At 37.1% G+C, this 19,672-nt stretch overlaps 1 protein-coding gene across 1 annotated transcript in view; it reads left to right on the forward strand.

Moving 5' to 3' along the window:
* The window catches only part of MYPT-75D (Myosin phosphatase targeting subunit 75D), a 305,331-nt gene that overhangs the window by 244,498 nt on the left and 41,161 nt on the right, over positions 1–19,672 (forward strand). Inside the window, exon 7 of the mRNA XM_090398351.1 lies at positions 8,997–9,121. Within this exon, the coding sequence (XP_090254477.1) occupies positions 8,997–9,121 (125 nt within the window). The remainder of the gene's footprint in view (positions 1–8,996; positions 9,122–19,672) is intronic.

Below are 19,672 nucleotides of genomic sequence, written 5' to 3' on the forward strand. Positions count from 1 at the left end.
ACAAAGTAGATAATCTTTTCAACCCAAAATGGATAACCTTATTTTTTGCAACATTAAATTGAGAACCGTTATCTTTTACCCGTAATGCTATTGATTTAATCATCCTGTGGGATATCTACATCACCTTTATCAACTCTTGCCCTGTGAGTTAGTAAACAACTGAGTGTCCCTCCCCCTTAAATCATTCTTTATAGAAAGGTTGGGTGATTGGTAGAGCCTCTGTTACTAATTGCTCACGCAAAAAGTTCAGCAAGTTTGAGCACGGTTAGTAGTTGGAAGGTGACAATCGTTCGATGCTGTTGGCACACTCTCCCTCGATGAGTCTTTGGACTCCCTGGAGGTGTCACATAATAACAATAATAATATACAAATTAGAGTACTGATCCATTCTCCTAGATGTCACTTCACCATATACTACTCTCTGATAGCTGGCAGACATATACCACTGCTACTAGCTTTATATCTAGTAGCAGTGGTATTCCCAATTGCTCAAACTTTTGTAATAATTTTTCGTACGCTATTCTGTCAAATGCTTCTACAAGTCCAGCAGTATCGCAGTGTAGCCATTTCCCTTATCTATCTGTTATGTTATAAAATGTGAGTAAATTGCTAAGGCAGGACCTACCTTTTACAAAGCCATGATGCCTTTCACAGAGTATTGTATTTCCTATCCATTTGATTTAGAGCTTATGGATTGCAGAGGTTGGTTGATAGGCAGAGAAGAGGGGATATGATAGAAACATTTAAATTACTAAAAGGTTTTTATAAGATTGATGCAGAGGAAATGTTTCAGCTGTGTAATAGTGATGGAAGAACAAGAGGTCATCCCTGGAAATTAAGGAAAAGTGTGGTTAACAAGGGTGCGAGAACGAGGTTTTTCACCTGGAGGGTGGTGAATGAGTGGAATGCATTGTCTGACTCAGTTGTGAGTTCATCATCTGTAAATGAATTCAAGAAGAGATATGATAGATGTTGTTTTGATAGTTTGGGTCTCCCGCAATGAGTCTACTGACTCCATGGAGATACCCATAATAATAACCCATCCATTGCTGGATTTTACCTTAAACCAACACCACTTTACCTTAAACCCTTTGAACCTTGACAGAACTGAGGCTTAGCCTGAACAACTTTATTAGGGGCACTTTTTAACAGGTATTGGAGCAGTTGGTGGTGATGATTGAAGTAGTACAGACATCAGTTAATGGACATAGGATTTTTTCTGATGGTCAGCATGGATTTGTAAAGAATACATTTTAGTAATTTACTTGCATTTAACAGTAGGTGATGAATGTGTTGGATAAGGGAGATTTGCATACAGTAATATTCTTGGACTATGCAAAATCATTTGATAGATTTACCACAAATCTGAAAACACACCCCAACTCAACATCACCAGAGTTAAAGATTGGTACTATTAACATAAGAAGCCTGAATAGCAAAGAAATGGAGCTAGCTCAGGAATTAGATAAGTACCAGATCGACATGATAGAGGTGACTGAAACAAAAAAAGACAAAAACTGGTGAGATCTTTCTGAGCAATAAATACAAAATGTTATATTCCAGCAATGACAATCAAGGAAAGAAGGAGTAGCCATAGTATTCAACACTAAATACGAGGCTAATCTTTTTGAATGGCAGGCAGTCTCAAGTAGAGTGATGTGGGCAAATATGAGAATGGGGGAACTGGACAATGAGACTTATTTGTCCCTATGGTCCCACAGAAGGTTCTACTAAAGTAAAAGTGGAGGAATTTTTTGAGGCTTTAGAGAAAGCAACTGACACAATGAGAAAGGAAAAGTTGGTCCTTGTTGGGGATCTAAATAGCAGAGTAGGAAATGATTGTCAGACATGCAAAAATTGGATTTCTGCTCAGGACATGGACTGGTTATTACTAACGCCATGTTCCAACATAAAAATGTGCACAAATTCACATGGAGAGAAGGGGAAAGGAATAAGAAAAGTCTCATTGACTATGTTATTGTTGATAGTGATATTTTCTCCCTGTTGCAGGACACCAGAGTGTATAGACGATTTGAAATTGGAAGTGATCACTATTTAGTCTTGAACAGAATAAAATTGAATTTCACATTGAAAAGAATGACATGTAAGAAAGTTTTAAAGCGAATAAAAGTTGAGCATCTCTCAGATGTGAACTGTAGATTAAAATACACAAAGATTATTGAAGAAAAAAATGAAAGTATGAGAACAGGAACCAAACCTTGGAGATTCAGTGGCAAACCTTGAAGAAAACCCTAATTGATTCAACCAGAGAGGTATGTGGTGAGTTTGTCTGCAAGGATAGAAAAATCAGAACTCCATGGTGGACACAGGAAGTTAACGAGGCAGTGAAGGAAAAGAAGAAAGCATATCAAAAGTTCCTGGCAAATAAGTCAGCTTGTGCTCTTAGAGAATACAGAGACAAATGTAAGAATGCTAAATACTGTGTAAAACTAGCTAAACAAAAGTCATGGGAGGACTTTGGAAAAAACATGGAAAATAAATATCAAGAAGGTGGCAAAATATTCTGGAGGTTGTTGAAGAAGCTTAGAAATGCAGAAAGAGTGCTAAAAGGAGAAAGGTGATAAAGGTGAAAGGAGTTAGAGGTGATTAAGGTGACATGAAAACAGGAGAAAGAGATATCCTTGAAGTATGGAGTAATTTCTTCGAAAAATTGCTAATGAAACAAGCAGTGATAGTACAGTGGTAAAAAACACTCAACCAGCATACAGTCAGGAATACATATCCATACTTGAAGTAGAAAAGGCCATCAAAGGCTTGAAATGTGGAAAGGCTGCAGGAGTAGATGATATTCGACCAGAAATGCTGAAGTATGGTGGTATATATAAGTCTTACAGTGGCTGCACTGTATAGTTCAGAAGGCCTGGACAGAGGGGCAAATTCCTGATGATTGGAGCAGAGCTCTCATGGTACCCATATATAAAAATAAAAAGGGAAATAAAACTGAATGTGAGAAATACAGAGATATTTCCCTATTGAGTGTTCCTGGTAAGATTTATGCAAGTATACTTGAGAAACGGTTGATAAGAATTGTGGAAGAAAAGCTTGGTGAAGAACAAGCTAGATTCAGGCCAAATAGAGGCTGGCAGGATCAGATCTTCACTTTTACGACAAATAGTGGAGAAATCATGGGAATATAACAAAGATCTGTATTTAAGTTTTGTCGATCTGGAAAAGGCATATGACAAGGTGCCAAGACAGAAGCTATTCAATACGCTACAGTTATGTCAATGGGGCTTTATATCAAGCAATACTTAGTCTTTATTTGAGTTGTAAGTCAGCAGTTAGAATTGAAGGAAGTACAGGAATATGGTTTAATGTTAAATCTGGTGTGAGACAAGGATGTACATTATCCCCTCTGTTATTCATTATCTATATGGATCACATTATGAAGGAAAGTGGTACTAAACATGATATCAAAATTAGAGATGTTAATGTCAGCTCTTTGCTTTATGTGGACGATGTTATACTTCTAAATAAATCTGCTAGACGTCTGCAAGATTCCCTGACTAAATTGATAACTGTTGTAATAGATATGGTATGAAGGTCAGCAATAAAAAGACAAAGACAATGAAAATAGGCAGAAACATTGAAAATATCAACTGCATTGTGAATGGAGAACCTATAGAACAAGTAAAACATTTCAGCTACTTAGGCACAATTTTTACTGAAGATGGTAAATTAAATATGGAAATAGACAACAGAATCAACAAAGCTGGTATGGTTGGAAGTAAATTGAATAAATTCATATGGAATAAGAGAGAAATTAGTCAGAACACTAAATTAACTGTATACAAGACAATGTTCAAATCAATTTTAACTTATGGATCTGAGGGCTGGGTCAGAAGTAAAACACTTGACTAAAGACTAGAGATCGCAGATATGAGAGTCCTCAGAAAGATTAGAGGCATGAACAGATGGCATCAATGGCAGTATCATATTAAAAATGAGGATATTAGGAAAGAATTTGATATTGTCAGCAGCCATGAATGCGTTAACAGAGCTAATCTTAGGTGGTATGGTCACTTAAACCGAATGGGCGAGAAAAGTTTAGCCAAACAAGTGTTTTCTGCCTGGTTGGCAGGAAAATGACCCAAAGGAAGACCAAGACAGGGGTGGATTGATATGGTACAATGTGCCTTAGATGATAGAAATATAAGATCTGATAATGTTGGAGTCTTGATAAGTAACAGACTGATTTGGAAGAAAATTGTAGATAGGAAGTTAGTAATGATGTAAATTTTTCATGTGGCACTATCATATCCTGTACACCCCATGGTAGGAATTTGATGACGATGAAGGTTAATGTACAAGCTGCCGAGGATGAGAATGGATAATAATTGTTTAGATATATTGGAGATAGGCTCTTTGTAAGTTGTGTGTGATGGAGCAGTGTCTCAAAAAAGGAAGGTAATTGATGTGTCCTGTGATTCTGTTTTTGGGTCACCACCTGCTGTGTAACTTATTTGTTATTGATATCTAATGTGGATTGACTGGGTATCTTCAGTTAATTGCTGATGATGCAAAGTGGAGAAGAATTATAAGAAGCATTGCGAGATGTAAATTCCCTTCTGGAAGATGAATTTTTGCTTGGACAAATGAGTAGGGTTATTTTAATGTTAAGTGCAAGGTGTGCTTTTGGGAGTGCAGAGATATGTCTGTGTACTCCATGAATATCATGCTTCAGGAAGTGGATTAGAGGTCTGGACATGACAGCTGATAGTGAACCAAAATGTTGAAGCCACATTGCAAGTGTTGCAGAGTACATTGCATTGTCAATATTGCACTGCTATCCTCATATTTGGTTACCTGGTTTTCATTATGATGTGGAAATATTGGAGAAAGTCCAGAAACATGTGATTAAGGCAATATCAGGACTCTTGAGTGTTTGTTGTAGAAATAGGTCAGGAGAATATTACAGAGTTTGGTGGACAGGACTAAAAGAGATATGACAGAGACATTTAAGTAAGTGAGGAGATTTTATCAGATTAATACAGATGGAATTATAAAAAGAGTAGAAGGTGAGAGGAGAAGAACAAGAGACCATCCCTTGAAATTGTATAAGGCCATGATGAAGAAGGGTAGCAGGAATAGATTTTTTGTATGTAGAATTGTGGGATGGAACACATCATCAGAATGTGTCATGAATTTAGGGAAGTGTGGAGGATATTAAAGTTCAGTATGATGAATATGTTGTTGGTTGGTTGAACCTCTCACAATGAGTATGCTGACTCCATGGAGGGTGGTCTGATGATGATAAAATCTGAAGGCAAAAATTTATTCTTAACAATTTAGTGCACTGTATTTATATATGCTGTGTTCACACTTTACAACATACAGCACTGTTGTGTCATAGGTCCTGGGACCTCTTAGTTGATGTTAAAAAAAATTATATATAGAGTAGTTGGTATAATCCCACATGTTTTACAGTATATGTTGGCTACATTTATTATTATTATTCAGGCCTCCATGGAGGCCTGAATAATACTCATCTCCCTAGATGAGTCTATCAAGACTCATCTAGGGAGGTCCCTCGTAGGAAACACAAAGTCTATCAAGACTCATCTAGGGAGGTCGCTCGTAGGAAACACAAAGTCTATCATACCATTCCTTAAATGCATTGACTGTTCTTGCTCTCACCACTCCATCAGGCAATCCATTCCATGGTTCAACCACCCTCCATGCAAAGAAATCACTCCTCACCCTCTTTCTCACAGTTTCCTTTCATAACTTCCAGGGATGACTCCTTCCTGTTCAACCAAGCGAAAGAACTACCCAGTGTCACTCCTGTAACCACCTCTCAACAGTTTAAAAGTCTCAATCATATGACCCCTCCTTCTTCTATCCACCAAACTCTGCAGTCCACATTCCCTCAGCCGATCCTCATAACTAACATTGTACAGTCCCAACACCATCTTTGTTATCTGCCTTTGTACCCTTTCCACAGTTAATTTATCCCCTTCAAATCCTGGGGACCAGATTTGAGAACAATAGTAATGATCAGAGTCTTATACAATGGAATGATAACCATTTTATCTCTGCAGGTCAGTGTTCTTTTCATTATTGCAGCAATACTCTGTGTTACCTTCACTACCTTTGCAATATGTCCCCTAAATTTCAGGTTTCTATCAATCATCAAACCCAGATCTCTTGTCTCTCCTACTTCCTCCAGTTTAACTCCTCCCATAGAGTATGCAGCATCCCATCGATGTGTCCCAAACCTCAAGACCTTACATTTTGCTGCATTAAACTGACACCCTCATTCATTTGCCCATCTATATAGCTTGTTCAAATCCTCTTGCAGGGCTACCACATGTGCACTATTATTATTACCCTTCCCAGCTTCGCATCATCCGCAAACAATCGAATATCCTTAAACAATATAGGTCCCAGTACTGAGCCCTGTGGAACCTCACATGTAACCTTCTGCCTCTTTGATATTGCTCCACCATACACAACTCTCTGCTACCTATCAGACAGCTAATCCTGAATCCAGTTGACCAATCTGACATCAGACCCATGTGCTGCAACTTGAATATCAGCTTATCATGTGGCACCCTGTCAAATGCTTTGCTAAGTCTAGGAAAATGGCAGTATATGCCTTTCCCTCATCTAATGCACTTGTAACTTTATTATAAAAGGCTAGCGTATTGCTAAAACAACAGTGCCCCTTCACAAATCCATGTTGACTCTCACTGACAACATTACCCTCATCTGCCCAATGCTGTATACGGTCCCTCACTACTTTCTCCAAGATCTTAACAAATACTGATGACACACAAACTGGGCTATAATTAGACACTTCCAGTCTGCTACCCCCATATGCAATGGCACTATCTTACCTTCCTTCCATTCCATGGGTACCTTTCCTGCAGCCAGACTTTCATTGAAAAGCCAGGTCAAGGGCACTGTCAGTTCCTTAGCACATTCTCTCAAAACGCGCAGTGAAATACCATCCAGTCCCACAGCTTTACTAACATCCAGAGTACTCAGTATGTGGAACACACTCTCCTCCTGTACCTCTAAACCTCGAACCTGCTCTATCCCTCTAGTATTCATATTGACTCCTCCAGGATGAATACTCCAATAAAGTGTTCATTGAACAATTCCACTATGTCCTCTGCATCAGTCACTATATTTCCATTTTTAGCCCTCAATGTCATTCTTCCACAATCATTTCTCCTACTGACCATATAGCTAAAAAATTCCCTAGGATTTTCCTTGGATCTAAGGGCCGATCTTTTCACACTAGTCACTCTGCTGGCCTGTGTCTTATATTCTTCATGCATCTTCTCTTCACCTGTCTCCTTATATCTCTTCCATAGCCTCTTTTTCGCATATAGCTCCTGTTTAATATTGTTTGTCATCCACTTTACTCCAAATTGTGTCCTCTTCTTTACTCATGGAATACAGCTTACCATTGCTGCTAACAAATATTCCTTCACAATTTCCCAAGCACTAATAATATCCCGGCCTTCCAATTCCTCCCTCCTCGAAACTTCCCCAAGTTGACGTCTAAGACTATTATAGTCACCTGCTTTATAATTCCACATACATTCCCGTCTCTTTGATACCCCTGCATGTCTATTCATTTTCCAGGTCACTCTCTCCAACTGGTGGGAGAGATGTCATCTCAGTTATTATCAGCTCTTCGGATGCTATAACCAAATCCAAAACTCTTGAACCTCTTGTTCCCTCTGCTACATGTTGCCTAAGACATTTGTCCCTCAAGAATTCTAGAAATTCCATTCCTTTATTGCTATGCATCTTCCTTTCTCCAATCTATACTGCTGTAGTTAAAATCTCCCATAACAATCATTCTTCTTGCACTTGCCACGCTCAACTGTCTCAACATCTCCTGGTCCCCACCCCACCCTCTGTGCTCCTCCTTGGTCTGTAGCAGCACCCCACTAAATATCCTGTGTTGCCTACCTCCACCTCACACCATATGCATCAAAATCATTAGTGTCACAGCTTTCCAAAGCCTCCACTCTTAGAGGACATAGGTCGTCACGTATCATAAACAGTACTCCACCAACATGCTTTCCCTTCCTATCCTGCCGAAAAATGCTGTACCCAGCATCTTCTATTTCTGTTATTATATCCTCTTCTGTCAACCACGTCTCTGTGATTGCAATCATCTTTGGCTAGTCTGATGCTATCAGTGCCACCAATTCATCTCCCTTATTCCAAATACTCCTTGCATTGGTATTAAGCATAAAAATGCCATTGTTTCTATACCCAGCATTATCCCCTCTAGACTTCACTGGGCTCAGCATTATCTGATGTCGTCCCCCTTCTCCCAAGTGCCCATTTCCACAAGAGGCCACCCCTGCTATCATCCACATTGGGACACACTGACTTGTTCAGAACAGCAATCTCTCCAGATGCCTACGTCCTTCCTCATTCAAATGCAAGCGGTCTCTCGCATATCAAACGCACTCCAAGCATCCACATATTCGAATCCTCTCTTCTGGCACATTTTCGCTATTATGCCATTCAATATCATCGATCTTCTGCTCAGCTCGACATTATCATACCTAGGCAACACGCACACTATTTTTACTCTCTGTGTCTTCTTTCGTACAGCCTCAAGCAAGAATCTCATATCTCTCACTGCCCTATTTACACCACCACTCAAGTCATTTGTTCCCACCATCACAATCATCTCATCCACCCTTTCACCTCTCTTAATTGACATAGCCATACTTTCTATCATTCCTCCTGGCAAACACTCCTCACGCATCCTATCTTGAACACCACAGATCATTGAGTCCCCATACATTACATCTCTTACTATCGTATTTCTCGATTGCTCACATGCATCCCTCACTCTCTCTCTCTTGTAACAATTTCTCTCTGTGCTCTCCTACTTACAAAAAAATATCAGGAATAATACTGGAACAAATAAGTTATTAGATCTATTGATGCGTTTATTTTAATGTTGGACTAGTTTCACTTTATTTTGTTATTAACAGGAATTACTCAAGAGATGATTGATTATACAAGAGCTTCTTCTGAACGTCAGATGCTAGCTGATCTGAAGTGGCTTGCTGAAAATGGAGGGGATCTGGATTATAGGGACCATCAAGGAGCCACACCAGTAAGTTTATTTTCATCACTTCCTTGGGATAATAATCATGGGGCATGATTTATTATCCCAAGACTGAACATAACTTATACTAATCTTCTTGCTTTTTTTGTGTGTGTGTATGTAACAGCTCTTTTGTGTGTGTTATAGTTTTTACATCCTATTGAAATGTGCAATAGAAAACTAATTTTTTTTGTATTATTTTTTAAAATTATTTTATTTATTTCAAAAATTTGATGCCTAGTTTTATTTGAAGTTAAGGCTGGTGATATCTCCTCCACTCTTTCCTATCTTAGATATACTTTTATCTTTACAAGGGGGACCTTCTTTGTACAACCGAAACACCAGGCTATTACATTAACATACTTGGGCATAGTAAAAACGTTTTTACTTGTTTGTATATAGTTTTTATATTATTATATATGTTATATTAGTTGTTATAGTTTATACACAATGAGTTAGTGAAACAATTCAAATTTTAACGGACAAAAGATCTAAAGTCCTAATTTTGGCATCCTCTAATGTTGTAAAAAAAAAAAGTACAGTGGTATCTCACTAATCCAAACCTCTTTAGTCCGAACCCTCCAGTAATCCGAACTGCAGTTTGAAAGAAAAAAGAGTTTTATTTATTACGTATTATTATTTTGTGTACTATTATTTTTATTTAATAATTATTATTTTAACTACTATTATTTATTTTATTATTATTACAGTACAATATTTTTTTCATACTATCGATTGTACGGTTATACTGTAGGCCTATTTTGATTTCTCGTGTGTTTACGTTTGCTTTTTTATACTGTACAGTACGTACTGTATTGTCGGCATTAATCACTCTGTCTTTAATGAACTGATTAATTGTCACCACTATTGCACAATGTTTGTGTATCTTTACGTTCCTTCAACAACAACAACGACTTAGCCTAAAGCCTGGTTGTATATAACGCTCAGTTTTTCTTTGGTTATTGAAATGAAACGTCTGAGTTGTCGTTTACTGTTTTATTTTTATCAGATGCTGAAATTCGAAATATGACGCTACAGAATGAATTAGAAGATGATGATGATGACGATAAAGAACTAGAAGAAAAAAAAGTAAAATATGAAGACATAGTTGACAGTTTTAATATGTGTATAGAATGTGCTAAGAAGAATGATATGCCATTCCACAAAATTTGATTGCTAATGCTGCTCCGAGAAGAAGCATTCAAAAAAAGTTTATCTTCCAAGAAGCAAAAGAAAATCAGTGGCTTTTTTACAAAAAAATAAAAAAAACTTTTTTTGTGTTATTTTGTGAAACTTTTTTTTGTGTTGTGTACAAGAAAGTGATATTTTGTATGCAAATTAAGTTATGTACTGAACTATGCAATTTTATTAAATCAGAATCCTCAATAATATTGGCACATACAAACTAAATTTTTTACTAAAATAAACTTGTGTACTGTATTATTTTTAAGTTTTACGTTACAGTACATTAGCTTTTTTTCTGTCAGTTACTTCATTTATTTACAGAATTAAACTGATGTACCATTAGAATCTGATTATTTTTGTCTTAAACGCTAGTTACTGTTGTGTCTTGGGGAAAATTTCGCTAATCCGAACTTTTCGTTAATTTGAACAAGCACAGTTTTTATTAGTTTGGATTAGTGGGATACCACTGTATTACATCTATGTAGGAGTTGATCTTAAGATAACAGTCTCCCAAATTTTTGGCAAATACAACAATACTTGTTCAGGTTAGCCAAAGTACTAATAAAACATGGTCTTTGCACCACATTCAAACCGCATGTTAAATTAGCAACTCTGATCCACTGTCCTTAGGAGAGTGGATCAGATAAATTCCATCTCCTAGCATATCCTGTTGTGTGTGTGAAGTTCCTTGTGACTGTGACTTGGCCTACTATGGTAGACAGGAAAATCTGTTAACATCAGAACATAAAAAATATATTACTTACCATTATTATGGCAAGTCAGGACTGGCAGACCATGCTTTGAACACTCCCCTTCACTCAGGGGTAGATGGAAGAAAATGAATGTGCTATTTAGAAGTCACTACAAATCAAAAGGATTATTTTTAGAGTCAGCCATAGCTATGAAGAATTCTCCTAACCTGAACAAGTATGATTGCATTAATTTGCCAAAAATTTGGGAGACTGTTATCTTAAGATCAACTAACTCCTACATAGCTGTAATACTTTTTTTTTTGCATTGTTGTTTTTGTCAACCTGTAGAATCCCACTGTTGGGCAGAGGCCCCCCCCCCCCCCCATGTATTCCATTCAACTCTATTTTGGGCTGTTCTCAGGTTGGTTCTGCTGTTAGAATAAGTTGATCTCTCTCTCTCCATCTGGTCTTCTGTCTACCTCTTCTCTTTCTCTCTCTCTCTCTAGGTATCCAGTAAATGGTGAGTTTATCCCATGTGTCATCTTGTTTTCTCATCAAATGTCCTGCCCATTTCCATTTTAGGGATTTTGCTATTCTTATGACATCAGTGACTTTTGTTTTCTGTCTTATTTTAGGGCTCTTATTTTTTCTATCCTTTTGAGAGGGCACCAAATTAGGACTTTAGATCTTTTTTGTTATAATTTGATTTCTTTCACTTACTCATTGTCGTGTATGAATTATATAACATGCTGCTTTGTGCTCTGAAGACACAAGACATTGATTTGAAAATCAGTGAAATATATGCTAGTCAATAAGCATCTTTTTTTATAAAATAGTTCATTTAGTGTTAATATCATTAAAATAAATTTCCTTGTCACCTTGTTCTAAAATGTGAATAAATTGCTGAGGTTGGACTTCCCTTTTACAAAGCCATGCTGCCCCTTATGGAATATCATATTCCTATCCACCCATTCCTGAATTTTACTTTTAACCAATTTTTCCAATACTTTAACCACCACTCCAGAAATACTAATTAGTCTGTAATTTGCTACTTCTGTCTTGGCACCACCTTTTTGCAATGGAATTATCTTACCCTTTTTCCACTCCCTTGGAACCAAATTACTAACAACTTCAACAAAGGCACTGCCAGTCCTGGAGAACCTATTTCCATAACAAACATTCATTTCTATTGCACATTCTCATACTACAAGAGCTGATATACTATGCAGTCCCACTGCTGTATTCACATCGATGTTTTTCAATACAATCAGTACCTCCAGTTTGTCTACCTCAATTCTCACATCAGTATCTGCAAGGTACAACCTGTATGGTACAGCCCTACAAAGTAATCACTTAGTAACTGAACTAATTCTTCTGCTTCTGTCATTTTCCTACCATCAGCACTGGGTAAAGTTATCCTTCCATAATTATTCTTTTTCTTACTTGTTGCATTGCAAAAAAAAAAACTCTTTTGGATTTACTTTAGCCTGCTTTGTTGCCTGTGCTTTGTATTGCTCTTAAGCATACTGATCACTTTTTTATTTATATTCTTTCCCCAACACTTTCTTTTTTTGCTGCTTCTGCTTTATATTGCTACCCATCCATTTAATCTCTACTCAATTTATCCTCCTCACCATCATATCCAGTCTGATACTGCATCTTTTAAACAATTCCTGACCATTTCTCATACACTACTGACATTCATTCCTTGTAGCTTTTGATGCTATGGCATCTGTATCTTCCTCTGTACCTACCCAGGTCTATAGCTGCAACCAACTGCATATTATTATTATTTTGGTAACCTCCATGGCAGTGGCGGCCAGTGAAAATTGGCCACCACTGCCAATTGTGATATGCATATACAAAAAAAACAAAACTTTTTTTTCCCCTAATCAGTAACGAATTTATTAATAAATTTACATATTTATTAAAAATATTTCATCCTCACCACAAACAAACACCAATAATAAAAGTTTTGTATCAATAGCAACGACAAGCGCAAACTAATATCGGCGTTAGATCGCAGTGCATTTGTTTCGTGTAACGATAATTGAAAAAATATAATTCTTTTCATATTTTTAACAGTGACACTCATCATAATTCGGCCTTTTATCTATAATAAAATAAGTATATGTTATTTTAACAAAATGAAATAAGATTTGCAAAAAATAGTTCGCCACGAACACGCACCAATAATAAATGTTTCATATCTCACAGAAAGAACGCGCGCAAGAATAAGATACGCTGCCCAAACAGCAGTGTATCTAATGACGTAACGCACAATGACAAGCGCAAATGAATATCGGCATTAGATCACAGTGCATTTGTTTCGTAATCTAAAGAGTTAATCAAACAATTTCAATTATTAACTATTCAATCAATGTCAGAACATAAGCTGTAACCTTTAACATGTTGTATTGCATTTATATAATGTTGTAAGCATTGTTATTATTTATATACACAGACAAAATTTAATTTTTTCCTTTGGGGTGCTGCAGTGTCACAGTGCTTATGTACGGGCCGCCACTGCTCCATGGAGTTAGCAGACTCATCGTGGGAGGCCTACTCAACCAGCAACATGTCTAACATATTCGTAATGTGCTTTGAAGTTATTTACACTACCTGCATTCTACCTGCCACTTACTAACAACTCTCCACATAAACATCTACTCCTCACACCCTTCTTCACCACATCTTTATACAACTTCTAGGAATGGCCTCTCATTCTTCCCATCTATTTTTGTTCATTGGCATTTTTTATCTATCATTAAGCCAGCAAAGGTTGGTTGGTTGATTGGTAGAGTCTCTGCTACTAATGGCTCACCAAAAAGTTAAGCAAGTTTGAGCACGGTTAATAGTTGGAAGGGATCAATCGTTCGATGCTGTTGGCACATTCTCCCTCGATGAGTCTTTGGACTCCCTGGAGGTGTCACATAATAATAATAATAATACCCTCACTCCCCCCTTCCTTCTGTCCTATTCCCTCTATCTTCTCTGCAAATACAACATCCCTTACACTCTATACCTGTAACTATGTCATTCTCTGTCAATGAGGTCTCACTGATGGCAGTAAATTTTGGCCAAGTTGTGCTGACCAATGCCAGAAACTCCTCTCTTTTATTTCTGGCACTTGAAGTGCAAAGACAAGATGATGTCCTTGAAGAAGTATCCATCATTGAGCCTAAAGACCTAACTTCCAAAATTCTCTCTGATGCTTTCTTTCATATTGAAACTGTCATGGCTCTTTTGGAAAAGCATGATCTGGATTTTTAAAAAAGTTTAAAAGTAAATGCTAACATTGTAATGGATTATGCCTGTCATGCAAAAATCTACAGTTTCCCAATCTAGCTCACATACAACCTTAGACAGATACCTCTGAAAAAGACAACCAGCACCATCAACATGTACTGAAAATATATCTCTACCATCAACATCAACCCAGTCTTATCAAATTTAGAAAATACATACAGATAAGGCATAATGCTATGCTCGACTTACAACAGATGGCATTGCAACACACAAACTCATTCAATAAACCAATTTTCATACCATTAGATTTTTTATTTCAGTCATAATTGCACTGTTTTGAAACTTCAACACACTGCTTCGACTTATGAGCATTTTCGAGTTACAGCACCCCTCCCAAACCAAAGGTGATATAACTTCAAGGCATGACTGTACTAAATCTTCACACCTGGGAAACATGCTTTTGTCACTTTCAAGTATAAGAAGTGTACTTAATGAAAAATGGCACTTGTTTCTCCAGTTGCCAAGCTCACATTTTGTCCTGTGAAGGAATCCACATAAAGCACACTCTTTCATTTTGTACTGTCACTTCATCATCATTCACTTTCGTCTTCATACCTTCATTTGTATTTTGCACACTGTCATTCGCTACAACACTTTCACAATCCTGTCTTACATCTTTAATATTAGTAACTTCATTCTTCATGTTTTAGACATGACTTTCATTTCATGCACTTGCTCATAAAACTCCACCATCTATTGCTTAGCCAAATTCCCGGCTTATCTTTTAAGCTTCCATACTGGGAACATAAACTTCAGTGAAGAGTTAAACTATTTGACTTTGTCATGCACTTAGGCTGTTATTATTATTAACATCTGACCTCCATGCAGTCAGAAATTCATCATGGGAGGTACACACTATTGCACACAATGCTTATCCATTTGTGCTTTGAACTGATTCAGTGTATCTACATTCACAACACACTCAGGCAATGCATTCTGCTGACCAACTACTCTCCATGCAAAGAACCTTTTCTTCACTCCTCTGCTCACACCCTCCTTATACAGTTTCCAGTGATGGCCTCTTGTTCTATCCCACTTCTCCCATTCTATGAATATTCTCTTCCATGTCAACCTGATAACATCCCCTGACTAGCTTATATGTCTCAGTCATACCTCCCTCTTCCTCCTATTCATGAGGCTTTGCAACTTGCATTCTCTCGAACTGTCTTCATACGCCACAATTCAAAGACCACTGACCACCTTTGTGAATCTTCTCTGGACCCTTTCCAACATATCTTCATCACCATGAAAACCCAGCAACCAAATCTGTGCACAATAATCCATATGAGGCCTGATCAAGGCCTTATGCAATGGCATCATAACCTTTATTTCTGCATGTCAGGGTCCTCCACATCATTGCCGTTACCCAATGTGATGTCCTCACAACTTATGCAATGTGGACCCTGAATTTCAGGTCCTTGTCCACCACCACCACTTCAAGATCTCTCATTTCCTCTACCTCCTTTAAAGTTTCCCTCAAGTGTATACTTTGCATCCTATCATTGCTTACCAAATTTCAAAACCTTACACTTTGTAACATTGAACTGACAGTTCCACTTAACTGCCTATTCATGGAATCTATTCAAGTCTTCTTGTAAGGCCATAACATATACTTGACTCTGCATTGCTTTCCCTAGTTTTGCATCATCTACATACAGCTGCATATCACTAGTTAAACCCATCCCAATATCATTAACATACAAATTGAAAACAATGGTCCCAAAACTGACCCCTGTTGTACACCACTAATGACCCTTCTCTTTTGGGATACTGCACTCTCACATAAAAATTTTTGATACCTGCCTAACAGGTAGTCACCGATCCAACTCAGAAGTCTGTTGTCCAATCCCATCCATTTCAAATTCTTTAAGAGCTTGTCATGTGGTAGTCTATCAAAAGCTTTTGCAAAATCCAAGTACACTACTGTATATTCATCTCCCCTATTCAAGGTATTTCTCATCACATTGTTATAATACATAAGTTAGTAAAACATGACTCCCTTTAACAAACCCATGATGATAACCACATACTGCTGTTATCAACCCATTTCTGTATCCTACTTCTCACCAAACTCTCCAGTACTTTCATCACAACTCCAGATATACAGATTGGCCTATAATTTGAAGCCACAGACTTATTACCATCTTTATGCAGTGGAACAAATTTACTTTCTTTCCACTCTCTTGGAACCTAATGTAAGACTTTTATTAAACAGGCATGCCAATGCTATTGCCACTGAACATTCTTTTAAGATGTGTGGTGATATGTCATCAAATCATATCACCTTATTGACATCAAGGTTATTCATTTCCTAAAACACTCTTACTCACTCACAATTAAGCATGCTCTCCTATGTCCTATAGCCTTAAGTTTCTCATGATTCCACACTGATATCAACAAAAAATAAATGAAAAATTACAGCAACCACCCTCAGGTGGATATATTAATGAAGAGTGGAATCATCTCTGTGATATTTTAGGAGATTCAGTCCGAGAAATTCTGGGAATTAAAAAACAATGGAAAAGGAAAAAAAAAGTCTTCGTAATTGGGACCTAGAAATCAGGAAAATCATAGATGAAAAAAAAAGACGGCCTATAAAAAAATTGGTTAAGCACAAACAAATTAGAAGATGACATTAAATATAAACAAAAATGAGCAATAGAGAAAAAAGAAACATGTAAACTGCATAGTTCAATGGAACAATTTTGTTACCAGTCTAGAAAACGATAAGGATAAACCTGAAACACAAACATTTACATTTATAAGATACATGAATAATAGCCTTAGAGGAATCAATCAAGATCAATACTATACCTTTGGAGGACTGGCTTAAATACTATAAAAAATGATGGACAATTGATGACAATTGATTCAACTATCTTCCTGTACTTCAATTCTAACTGTTGACTTACAACTCAAAGATAAAGCATTGCTTGATATAATACCCCATTTACACCACATTGCTTGATTTAATACCCCATATGCATAATAGCATATTGAATAGCTTCTCTCTTGGCACCTAGTCATATGCCTTTTCCAGATCTACGAAACATAAATACAGATCTTTATTATATTCCCATGATTTCTCAGCTATTTGTCGTAAAGTGAAGATCTGATCCTGACAGCCTCTATTTGGCCTGAATCCAGCTTGTTCTTCACCAAGCTGGATTCAGGCCAAATTTTGATTTTGATTGGAGAACTCTACTCCAATCATCTGGAATTTGTCCCTCTGTCCAGGCCTTCTGAACTATGAACCACTGTAGGACTTTTATACCTCCATACTTGAGCATTTGTAGTTGAATATCATCTTCTCCTGCTGCCTTTCCACATTTCAGGGCTTTGATGGCTTTTTCTACTTCAAATATGAATATGTATTCCTGACTACATGCCTGTTGAGTGTTTTTTACCACTGTTCAATCACTGCTTCTTTCATTTAGCAAATTTTCAAACTAATTAATATGAAGTAATTATACTTCAAGGATATCTTTTTCTCCAGTTTCATATCACCTTTATCACTTCTAATTCTTTTTACACTCTTTCCTCCATTTCTGAGCTTCTTCAACAACCTCCATAATACCTTGCCAATTTCTTGATAGTTTTTTTTCTATGTTCTTACCAAAGTTTTCCCATGCCTTTTGTTTAACTAATTTTACACAATGTTTAGCTTTCTTACATTTGTCTCTGTATTCTCTAAGAGCACAAGCTGACTTATTTGCCAGGAACTTTTGATGTACTTTCTTCTTTTCCTTCACTGCCTCTTTAACTTCCTGTATCCACCATGGAGTTCTGATTTTTCTATCCTTGCAGACAACCTCACCACATTGCCTCTCTGGCTGAATCAATAAGTGTTTTCTTCAGGGCTTGCCACTGAATCTCCAAGTTTTGGTTTTGTTCTCAAACTCTTTCATTTTTTTTTCAATAGTCTAGTCTAGAGTTCACATCTGAGAACTGCTCAACTTTTATTCGCTTTAAAACTTTCTTACGTGTTATTCTTTTCAATATGAAATTCAATTTTATCCTGCTCAAGACTAAATAGTGATCACTTCCAATTTCAAATCCTCTGTACACTCTGGTGTCTTGCACCAGGGAGAAAACATCACTATCAACAATAACATAGTCAATGAGACTTTTCTTATTCCTTGCCTCTCTTCTCCATGTGAATTTATGCACATTTTTATGTTAGAACATTGTGTTAGTAATAACCAGTCCGTGCCCTGAGCAGAAATCCAACAGGTATTTGCCATTATTATTAGCTTTGCTCTTTTCTCCAAATTTCCCCAAAATCTTTTTGTATGTCTGACAATCATTTCCTACTCTGCTATTTAGATCCCCAACAAGGACCAACTTTTCCTTTTTCATTATGGCAGTTGCTTTCTCTAAAGCCTCAAAAAATTTCTTAATTTCTACCTTAGTAGAACCTTCTGTGAGACTTTAGGCACAAATAAGTCTCGTTGTCCAGTTCTCCATTCTGATATTTGCCCACATCACTCTACTTGAGACTGCCTGCCATTCAAGAAGATTAACCTTGTATTTAGTGTTTTTTCTTTTTTGTTTCAGTCACTCCTATTATGTCGATCTGGTACTTACCTAATTCCTTAACTAGCTCCATTTCTTTGCCATTCAGGCTTCTTATGTTGATAGAACCGATCTTGAACTCTGGTGATGTTGAGTTGGGGTGTGTTTTAAGATTTGTTCCAGTAGCTGACTCTTTGCTGTTTGCTCTTTTTCCCTGGCGAAAATAATAGGGCCTTGTTTAACTGGGCGACACCCCAGCCGGCATGAAATTTTGTCATGTTGTACCATCATTTTATATTTTGGTTTAAGCCAATAAGCATACAATTTGGTTGGCTAAATCTCAGATTGCCAGCCCATCCTTCTTTGTTCAGTATCCAGGTAGATACCTAACAGGATGCACCACGAGAAGGTGAGGATTGGACATTAGGTCAGAAGCCCTGGTCGGTTTACTGCATTCCTTTAAAGGCTATGTGGAGGTCTTATAAAATTATAAAATGTAGAGTTATGAACTATACTCATGTCTTAAGACTAAATTAAACAAATATGGAAATAAATGCAACTTGGAAATAAATTGAATGTGTTTAAGGCATGGTATGATGAGCTGCGTGTGTGTGACAAAAGGGACCTCTTAGATGAGTAACTCAATAACTTCCTGTAGCCCTTTCCATCTCTGGGATGCCATTCAGATAACTTTGTCCATTTTTGAGTGTTGCTTCTTGTGATTTGACCTGCCCATTGCCATTTAGATCTTTTAATGGCTGTTATAATTGATCTCACCCTGGTCTGAGCTCTGACACAAGTATTGCACGTTTTATCTTAATACCAAGCAGTGATCTTTCCATTTTCTTCTGGGTAATCC

Source organism: Typopeltis vanoorti, chromosome 9 (genome assembly GCF_054136105.1).
Source record: "Typopeltis vanoorti isolate ZY-2024b chromosome 9, IOZ_Tvanoo_1.0, whole genome shotgun sequence".
Classification (NCBI taxonomy): domain Eukaryota; kingdom Metazoa; phylum Arthropoda; class Arachnida; order Uropygi; family Thelyphonidae; genus Typopeltis; species Typopeltis vanoorti.